The 10,823-nt window shown below is 46.3% G+C and overlaps 1 protein-coding gene across 2 annotated transcripts in view; it reads left to right on the forward strand.

The window, feature by feature from the left end:
* Positions 1 to 5,419: 5,419 nt before the first annotated feature.
* The window catches only part of Crkl (CRK like proto-oncogene, adaptor protein), a 43,711-nt gene continuing 38,307 nt past the window's right edge, over positions 5,420 to 10,823 (forward strand). The window contains exons 1-2 of one of the 2 annotated variants that reach the window (XM_008842241.3): positions 5,420 to 6,251; positions 6,738 to 7,449. In XM_008842241.3, coding sequence (XP_008840463.1) covers positions 5,941 to 6,251; positions 6,738 to 6,747 — 321 coding nt within the window. In that variant the 5' untranslated portion in view covers positions 5,420 to 5,940 and the 3' untranslated portion in view covers positions 6,748 to 7,449. Of the gene's footprint in view, positions 6,252 to 6,737; positions 7,450 to 10,823 lie in introns of those variants that run through there. The other variant, XM_008842240.2, reaches the window with a different exon arrangement.

Raw genomic sequence — 10,823 nt, forward strand, 5'->3', positions numbered from 1 at the left:
GAGCTGGAAGATGGGAAGGAGTGTTATGAAATGCTGTCTTCTAGCCATGGCATGGCTATTGGGTTCATGAACACATATCAGCTGTGGTTATCTGCATAAGACTTACATAAGATGAAGCCAGTCAAAATTCTAGCATGGATGGGGGAAAGCCTCACAAGGCTCCACCCCTATCTGAGGAGCTATTGGTAGCTGGTGGCTACTGTGGGGGCATCATTTGGGGGGGGTGGCCAGTTGGTAGGTTGCTAATGCTCCAGTAGATGGCCCCACACTTATGTGCATATGGGCACAAGTAACTGGACTCAGTGGGCTAAAAAAAAGAAAAGACAGGAGGTTGGGAGGAGGTTGTGATGGATGTTTTCAGGTTTTCAGGGGGTGTGGGGGGGAAGAGTAGAGGTTGGATATACTCAAAATACATTGAATATATGTGTAAAATTTTCAAAAAAATAAAAAGTATTATTAGAAAAACAAACCAGTGGCTGGCAGGTAAAGTGTTTGCCTTGCAAACATGAGGACATGAATCCAATCTTCAGAATCCACATTAAAAGAGCCGAGTGTGACTATGTGTTTGTGATCTCAGCCCATGGAGGCAGAGACAGGTAGATCCCTATGGCTCACTCAGCCTAGCCTGCTTGGTGAGTTTCAGGCCAATGAGAAACTATCTCAAAAACAATGTAGGTAGGGGCTGGAGAGACAGCTCAGTAGTTAAGAACACTGACTGTTCTTGCAGAAGACCGAGGTTCAAATCCCAGCACCCCCATGGCAGCTAACAACTGTCCATAACTCCAGTTCCAAGGGATATGACAGCCTCTTCTGTCCTCTGCTGGTATTGCACAACACGGATGCACTTACCTACATGTAGGCATAACACTCGTACACATTAAAAAAAAAAAAAAAAAACCAATGTGGGTAGTGACTGAGGACCAACACCAGAGTTGTCCTTTGGCCTTCATGTATGTGCACACCCATACCCACATCCACACCCACACATGCACATTTCTGCCAGTGTGCATACAAAAAGATTTTCTAAACACTTATGAGCAGGTAGATTAAGAATAGTTTCCAAGGCCAGGCATGGTGGCACACACCTTTAATCCCAGCACTTGGGAAGCAGAGGCAGGCGAATCTCTGTGAGTTCAAGGCCAGCCTGGTCTACATAGTGAGTTACAGGTCATCTGGGGCTACAGGGAGACCCTGTCTCAAGAAAAAATTAAAAAATCAGTTTCCATGGGGGCTGCTGAGATAGTTCAGTGGATAACTATTTCTGCTGCCAGGCCTGACAACCTAATTTCAATTTCTGTGACCCACATGGTGGAAAGAGAGAAGCAACTCCTGCAAGTTGTCTGCTGACTTATATGCATACCATGCGTACCATGGTAGGCACACATACACAGACCACACAGATGCACACAAAATAAGTAAAATGCAATAAATTTTTTTTTAAAAAGAATAGCTTCCAGGGCTGGAGAGATGGCTCAGCAGTTAAGAACACTGGTTGTTCTTGCAGAAGTCCTGGGTTCAAATCCCAGCACCCACATGGCAGCTAACAACTGTCCATAGCTCCAGTCCAGGGGATCCAACAGCCTCTTCTGTCCTCCAAGGGCATCGCATGACACAGGTGCACTTACCTACATGCAGGCAATACATGCATACACATAAAATAAAAATAATAAAATTATAAAGATAAATTAAAAAAAGAATAACTTCCATGGAAATCACTGATAACTTTCAAGTACCTTGTTTGTTTGGTTTGGGTTTTGCTGTCTCAGGAGTCCAGGCTGGCTTTGAACTTGCCATGTAGTTGAGGATGACTATACTTGCTCTTCCTGTGACTAGATTTAGTCAAATCAAGGGAGAAGACAGCTCAGGGCTAGGCAAGGAGGGGGTGGTAATAAAATGATAAATCTAGCAGTGAAAATCAGCTAGAAAATAAAGTAGAAATTTTTTCTTCACTCTCACACTTTTAGACTATGGAGAGGATGAATCCTAATAATGGAAAACTCTTAGGGCTGGAGATGTAACACAGTGGTACAGCACTTTCCTACTATGTGTAAGACTCTGGTTCCATCTTCAGTCACACACACACACACAATGAAATTTCAAATAGGCCTGGTAGCACACTTCGTATGGATAAAGGATTTAAAGCCAGCTTTGAGTATACAGGAAAAAAAAAAACATTATGCTTTTATGTACCAGGCACTAGTCCAAGCACTTTATGTATACCACAGTTCTTGAATCTAGGGCCCTGTGTATGTTGCACAAGCACTCTATCACTGAGCTACATCCATAGCCCTCTTTCCACTTCTTTTTAAATATTATTGTGGTGTGTGTGCATGTACATGCACATGATATATGTGTGTGGGTACTCATACAAAAGAACACGTGGAGGTCAGAGGACAACTTTGTGGAGTTGGTTCTCTCCTACCTTTATGTAGGTTCCAGGGATTGAACTCAGGTCACCAGGCTTGTACAGCAAGCACTTTTACCCCAAGCCATCTCGTCAGCCCTTTACCTTTTGAGATAGCATCTCGCTAAATTTCCTAGGTTAGCTTTGAACTCTTCATCCTCCTGTTCAACCTCTGGAGTAGCTGAGATTATAAACCTATGCTGTTTTGGTTTTGTTGCTGTATGGTTTTTGAGACAGGGTCTCACTATGTAGCCAGGTGACTGGCCTGGAATTCACTGTGTAGACCAGGCTGCCCTCAAACTCACTGAGACCCACCTGCTTCTGACCCCCAAGTATTGAAATTAAAAGGTGTGCACCACCTCTCCCAGCTTGTTTTTTTTTTTTTTCTTTTTGAGATAAGGGATTGTTATGTATCCCTGTCTGACCTGGAAATCAGTATGTAGACCAGACTGGCCTCAAATTTGGACCTGTGGCAATCCTCCTGCCTCTGCTTCTAGAGAGCTGGGATTATAGGCATGCACCACCTATACCTGATACTTTTGATTTGTTTTGAGACAGGATCTCCCTGTAGCCCAAGATATTCTGGAGCTCACCATGGAGATCAGGTTGGCCATGATCTCACAGTGATCCACCTGCCTCTGCCTCCTGAGCTGGCTAGTACATTTACTTCTACCTAGGAGCTAAGTGCTATTAGTTCCAGGATGAGACCCAGAATGATCAGCCCATCTAGTCAACTGACTAAGCCATAATCTGAACTCAATTTCAAATTCTGCTCTATGCAATTTCACCTGAGACTAAAACAACATAGAAACATCCTTTTATTTTCCATTATTGTGTTTGTATGCTGTGTGAGTGTCCAGGCATGTGGTGTGTGCCACCCCATGCATGTGGAGGTAAGAGGACAACTTTCCTATTTTCACTTTCTCCTTCCACTCTGTGTCAGTCTTGGCTGGTGTCCTGGTTTGTTTCTTCATTGCTGTGGCAAAACACTCTGACCACTACCAACTTGGGGAGGAAAGGGTTTATTCCGCTTACATCTTCCAGGTCACAGTTCATCAGGGAGGCCAAGGTAGGAACTCAGGGCAGGAACCTGGAAGCAGAGCACAGGCCATGGAAGAATGCTGCTTACTGGCTTCCTCCCCTGGCCCCCGCTCAGCCTGCTTTCTTATGCAACTCAGGCCCACCTGCCCAGGGGTGGCACCACCCACAGTGGGCTGGGCCCTCCCACATCACTCATCAAGAAGATGCCCCTCAGACATGGCCACAGGCCAGTCCAATAGAGGCAATCCCCCAATTGAGGCTCCCTCAACCCAGGTGTGTCAAATTGACACTAAAGCTATCCAGCACAGCTGGTAAGGGTTTACTCTGAGCCATCTTCCTAGTCCCATGAAAATCCTTGGGAAGGTGAAAACATGCTTATGCCGAGTCACAAAATGGCATTAGACTGACATTTTCTCTTTTGCTTACCACTGGGATGGATATCATCTATCACCCTACAATCTATGATTTGCTGAACATGGGGTATACAAATGGCCAAAATGAAATTTCACTGCTGTGATGGCTAATCCTGGGTGTCAACTTGATTGGATCTGAGATTAACTGAAATGAAAAAGATCTTCTTGATTGGATCAACTAAAGTCGGAAGACATACCCTAAATGTGGGCGTTACCTTCTGATGGCAGCCGGTATAAAAGACCAAGGCAGCAGCACATGCAGCTTGCCTTCTCTCTCGCTGGTGAGTTCGTCTTGCTGCTGTAGACTGAAGACTAGCTGATATTTTGGGATTTGTCAGACCTTCAGCACTGGATTGGGACTACTGAGACATCCAGACTTGTGGACTGAGCGACTACAGATTCTCAGCCTCTCCAATGTGGTGCAGCTATTGTTGGACTACTCGGACTCTATCCTGTGAGCTAAACTGATAAATCTCTACACATATTCATTCTACTGGTTCTGTTTCTTTGGAGAACCCTGACTAATACAACTGCTAAAGTGTTAAAAGTAGGTTTGTTTCTCCTGTCTTTTCACTTTCAGGACATGCTTTTTTTGGGGTGGGGGGGGAGACAGGGTCTTATGTAGCCAAGGCTGGCCTCAAACTCCTGATCTCCGCCTCCTGAGTTCTGTGAGTACAACATGTGCATGCTACCACCTGGTTTAGGACATGCTTTCCTGTTCATACAATTAAGAGATGCTATGACCAATAATCAGCCATCAGTGTCCTGATAATTTTTTACAACAGCCCTTCATCCAATAAATACTTGAGCATCCATTCAGGACTAGACATTGTGTAAGGCAGACTAACAAAGGTGAACAAGAAGGTATCCCTGTTATATTAAAATTTACATTCTAATGGGAATAAAGAGAGTAAACATATTAGGAAGGCACCGCTGGAGCTAAACAACGGGAACGGCAGGAAATGAATTCGGAGAAGCAGGCAGAGTGTGGAGCAGGCGAAACCTTCAGTGTCCACCCAAGAAGCGTTGCTTTTCACTTGCTGCAATTCAGAGCTCGAGATGGCGAGGTCATCACCAGGTTGCAGTCTTAGACCGCTTACTCTTCAGCACTACTCCACGTATGCCAGTCACACAGGGCAGACGTCATTCAGTAACCGATTTGGTGGGTCGCCTCACCTCCCATCCCTTTCCCGAGCCACCAGATTCAATGCAGCCTCTTGGTCCCCGAAGGGCCACGCCTCCTCGGCTAGAGACTCAGTCGACACGTTACGCTTTGTTTCAAGAAGCAGGTTTTCGGAAACACTGCTCCCTCTGGGCGCCAGCTGTTTTCCTGCCAGGTCGGGGAGACCCGGCAGCCGCAGCGCCCCCGCTGGCGCTAAGCGGCCCAGGAAGGGAGTGCCCGCCACCACCGCCTCCGCTGTGTCCTCCCGGAACGCGGGAGCCTACGGGAACGGCTCACGCCCGGACCTTCACAAACACACTTCTGATTGGCTACGCCGAGAGACGTCAGAGGGCGGGTCCTGGCAGTGGCGTCGCACCCGGGCCCCGCGCGTGCGCGGATAGAGTGCGCTGGACTAAGGGGGAGGTGCCCGGCTGCTTCTCCCGCGTCCGCCATTTTGTTACTGTGGCTATTTGGAACGGGGTGGGTAAAACCGCGGTGGAGGCGCGGCGCTCGTTGGAGTAGGGTGCTTCGTGTGACGGCGGGGGTGGGTGCAGGTCAGTGGGGCTGCAGAGCCGGCGGGTTCCAGGCCCGGGAGTCACCGGAGCCACCCCCGATACGCCGGGCAGCTGAGAATCCCGAGGCGGCCTCCTCTCCCGCTACGCTTCGCCCACTTCGACCCCTGGGCTTTGCTCTGTATTCCCCGGGCCGGCGGTCTCCGTGAGGCGGCCAGGGTGCAGGCGGGCGGGCGGTGGCGGAGGATGCTGCGGGCCCGGACCCGAGAGGAAGGTCTCGGCCCAGCCCTGTAAGCGTTCCTCGCGGTGTGCCGAGAGGCCCTTCCACGGCCCCAAAGCCGTCAAGTGGTAAAGGTTTCCAGAGAGGCGAGAGCAGCAGCAGCCGCCGCCCAACCCGGGCCCAGCACCATGTCCTCCGCCAGGTTTGATTCTTCAGACCGCTCTGCCTGGTACATGGGGCCAGTGTCTCGCCAGGAGGCGCAGACCCGGCTCCAGGGCCAGCGCCACGGCATGTTCCTAGTCCGGGACTCCTCTACCTGCCCTGGGGACTATGTGCTGTCGGTGTCCGAGAACTCGCGTGTCTCCCACTACATCATCAACTCCCTGCCCAACCGCCGCTTTAAGATCGGGGACCAGGAGTTTGACCATTTGCCGGCCTTGCTGGAGTTCTACAAGATCCACTACCTGGATACCACCACCTTAATCGAGCCAGCGCCCAGGTACGCGAGCTCCTGCCCTTCGCGGGGGCGGAACTTGACCCGTTGCAGAGAAAGGTTAAGAACGGGATCGGTCGCGTAGATTGAGTTTTGGGCGGTGGGGGGAATTGAACCCCATTCCTTCATTCTTAACCAGGAGGCAAAAGGATTGGAAGACTTAATGTAAGGATCTGGGTCACTGGATGAAAAGATGCATTTTATTTAGACATTTAACGGTAGTTGCATAGTTCAAATACACCCCTTTTCCTCCTTTGTCGCTTTAGCTGCCTGTAATACTAATAAAGTTATTTTTAACGACTTTTTTTTTTTGGTCTTTTGAGACAGGGTCTCCCTGTAGCCCCAGCTGTCCTGGAACTCACTATGTAGACCAGGCTGGCCTTGAGCCCACAGAGATCCGCCTGCCTCTGCCTCCCTAGTGCAGGGATTAAAGGCCTACGGCACTACGCCCGGCTTAACGACTTTTTTTTTTCTTTTTTTTTTAAATCATAGATTTCTTTGAGACTGAAGACAGCCGTGGTCCCCTCCTCCTCCCTCGAAAATGCATGTAACAAGTTTGCACACCATTTAAGGTTTTTGGAACCTCTGTAGTTCTCTTCAGTTTCAAGTTAAGAACTGGTCTGCAGTCTTTGGAATAAGCCCTAAAATGAACTGAAAATACTTGGCTGAAATCTCAGAAGTATATATTGATAATCTGATGCCAAGCTTGAAGTAGCACTTATTTTTACTATAATTACAAAGGGAAGAGAAGGTGCATTGGCTTCAAGAGAGGACATATTTGAGGAGATTTGTATTATCACCTCCCCCCAATCAGTTTCAATCAAGGTGGAGTGCTACTTACCTTAATTAGTTCAGTTTCAGCTTTTTTTTTTTCTTTTTTCTTGAGACAGGGTCTCCCTGTAGCCCCAGCTGGCCTCTGTCACAGAGATCCACCTGCCTCTGCCTCTGCCTCCCCAGTGCCATGATTAAAGTCATGTGCCACCACCCCCAGCAATCAGGTTCAGATTTTTTTTTTGGTAATATACTGGCTTAACATATATTTTAAAGAACTGTAAGTGGAGCTGGGCAGGAGGGATGCACACTTGTAATCTCCTGAGGAAATGGGACCATGTATTCTAGGCCAAACTGGTTTACAAACTGTCTTTAAAAACAAACGAAAGACACTTATCTCCCTTCTCTTTCCCAATAAAAATGCATTATTTAATTTGTTGTAATGAGTTTTATTAGATTTATTTAAATAATACAAAGTTTGAAACATTAACTAGATACTTTAAAAGGTTTATTTCTAAACAATCCTCTAAAAAGAATTGAGGGTTAATTTAGATATTTCAGAGTGAGATGACTTCATATGTTTACTAGTGAGGTATTTGCTCTAAACTTTGAAGATTAAAAGCTACTAAATTAAAGATACCTACTGAAAGCAGTACAAAGTGGTGACAGTTTAGGAGTGTAAAGATTAACTGCTGAATTTAGTGGATTTTAAAAAGGCAGAGAAGGGGCATGGCTAGGTGGCTCAGTGAGTGAAAGCATTTGCCACAGGAGCGTGCGCACACACGCACTGGCACCTGCAAAGATGGAAAGAGAGAACTGACTCCACAAAGTTGTCTTCTGGGTTACACACACACACGGCACCTGAATGCCCCCCCACACATATCACACACAATAATAAATTAATTTTTAAAACTGCTGGGCCAGGCTTGGTGGCGCACACCTTTAATCCCAGCACTTGGGAGGCAGAGGCAGGCGGATCTCTGAGTTCAAGACCAGCCTGGTCTACATAGTGAGTTGCAGGACAGCTGGGGCTACAGGGAGACCCTGTCTGAAAAAGACCAAAAAAAATCTGCAACGCTCAGAGAAAGTGATTGTAAATAATAATCTGTGTAACAAAGATCAAGACACCAAAATTTGGCAAAACTTGAAGGTCCTGGTAGATTTCTGCATGTACTATCAACTATAATCCTAATTCCAATGACAGTATTGGAGAAACTCTCAGGACACACTATAATGAGATTGGTAATATGTCTAAGTAAAATACCTAATTTGTGAGACTGTATTGTAGAATTAATTTCAGGCCTTCATTAAAACTTACTTTGTTGTCAAGCATGGTGGTGCATGCCTTTGAGCCCAGCACTCAGGAGGCAGAGGCAGGCAGATCTCTGTGAATTCAAGGCCAGCTTAGTCTACATAGTGAGTTCCAGGACAGCTGGGCCTACAGGGAGACCCTGTCTCAAGATGGGGAAAAAAAAAAAACAAAAAGCCTTGCTTTGTAAACATGACAGGGAGACCCTGTCTCAAAAAGACGGAAACAAAACAAAACAAAACAAAACCTTGCTTTGTAAACATGCTTAACACACTTTGAAAAAGTCTGAGTTATTGGTTTGACCCTCCTCTTAAGGAAGGAAAAGTATACCACAGTGGCTCCCTGCTATCCATAAAATCTAAATTTTATTTACATGTATCTTTTCTGATACCAAATGTGCTTTTCTGACTGTCCCTAGCTCTACTAGGCTGCCCGTTTATTCCCCAGCAGCTATTTCTACGTACACTTTTGTATCTTTGCTTGGTTTGTTTTACTTTACCTCACTCTCCACCTATTGTCTTTTGTCCTTTGCACCATACATGTTGCTGTTTGATCAGAATGCTAGTTAAATTGGATCCTGACTGGATGTACTTTGTTTTAATGAATCTTACATGCCACACCTAAGCCTGAAATTCATGGATCAGATATGTATTATTAACCGTTTATGAAAAGCTAGTGGTTGGGAGCTGGAGCGATGACTCAGTGGTTAAGAGCGCTTACTCCTGTTCCAGTTGGTCCCAGGGTTAGGTTCCTAGCACCCGTGTCAGGTGGTGCTCAACTGCCTGTGACTTCAAAGGATCCACAGGCACCTGCACCTACCTGGGTTCACATACCCCCTCAAACATAATTAAAGATAAATCTTTTTATTTAAATATAGTTTATTATTTTTATGTATATGAGTGTATTGCCTGCATGTATGTGAGTGCACCCATGTCATGCAGTACCGAGGAAGTCAGAAGAGGGCATCGGATTCCCTTGGAACTGTAGTTAAGGACGGTTTGTAGCTGCCATGTGGGTGCTGGGAATCGAACCTGGGTCCTCTGCAAGAGCAGTCAGTGCTCTTAACCGCTGAGCCATCTCTCCAGCCCCAAAAGATAAGTCTTTTTTAAAAAGGCTAGCGGTTATGATTGATGCTTGCCTCTAAGGCACTTGGGAGAATCAGGTGGGAGGATCACCTGAGGCCAGGGATTCAAATATAAAAAATTAACAGAAGAGAAAGACACTGAGTCTTTCTTAAAAAATTTGTTATATGTGTATGCATACATCCACAATGTGCATATGTGGATGCAGTGCCACAGCATGCATGGGGGAGATCAAAAGGCAGTTTCCTGGAGTCAGTGCTCTCCTTCTACCTTCACATGAATTCAGGAGATTGACCTCAGGTCACCTGGCTTGCATAGCAAGTGCCTTTTACCTGATGAGCCCACCCCCACTCCCTTTTTTTGGAGACAGGGTTTCTTGTAGTCCAACTAACCTTATACTCCTGATCCTCCTACCTTAATCTCCTCAGTGCAGTGTGTGCCACCACACCTGGCCTCAAAACAGCCTTTTTTTTTTTTAATTTTATTTTTATTTTATGTGTATGAGTATATTGCCTGTATGTATGTGAGTGTACCCGTGTTAAGCAGTGCTGCGGGGATCAGGAGGGCTTCAGATTCCCCTGGAACTGGAGTTAAGGACGGTTCGTGGCCACCATGTGGGTGCTGGGAAGCAAACCCAAGTCCTCTGCAAGAGCAGTCAGAGCTCTTAACTGCTGAGCCATCTCTCCAGCCCTTCAAAACAGCCTTTTAAAGCCAAATTCATGCCCTTTGGCTAATAGTTTTTTGTTTTTAAATTTTGCTTAGCTGAAGTCCATGAGACCTTTTTGTGTGGGAGATGTGTGATTATGGTGTATGAAATGTGTGTTGTGCGTTCATTTGTACTTCTGTGGAGGCTGTGTGGAGGCCAGAGGTTGACATCAGGTGTCTTAATCATTCTCTACCTTATTTTTAAAGAATTTTTAATAGACTATCTTTTATTCTTGGACAGTTTCATACATGTAAATAATGTATCTTGATTATATCAACCCCCAACTCCCTGCCTCATTTCCCTGAAGCACCTCCAATAGGTTCCCTTTCCCTCTTTATGTCATCTTTTTGTTGCTGTTTGTAACCGAGTCCGTTAGTGCTGCCTGTTGGAATATTGATTCTTTCTGCCTTCTTCCATGATGTTCCCTGAGCCTTAGGAGAGAGGGGATTGATTGAGATGTCCCATTTATGGTTGAGCGCTTTGCCTTAACTGTTTACCACTGTAGAGAGAAACTTCTCTGGCCGAGGTTGAAGGCAGTGCTAATCTTATGTGCATAAAAATAAATGTTAGCCGGGTGTGGTGGTGCACGTCTTTGGTCCCAGCACTCAAGAGGCAGAGGCAGAGGCAGGCGGATCTCTGTGAGTTCAAGGCCAGCCTGGTCTACATAGTGAGTTCCAGGACAGCTGGAACCTGTCTGAAAAAGACCAAAA

This window comes from Nannospalax galili, unplaced genomic scaffold, assembly GCF_000622305.1.
Source record: "Nannospalax galili isolate Female #2095 unplaced genomic scaffold, S.galili_v1.0 scaffold321, whole genome shotgun sequence".
NCBI classification, from domain to species: domain Eukaryota; kingdom Metazoa; phylum Chordata; class Mammalia; order Rodentia; family Spalacidae; genus Nannospalax; species Nannospalax galili.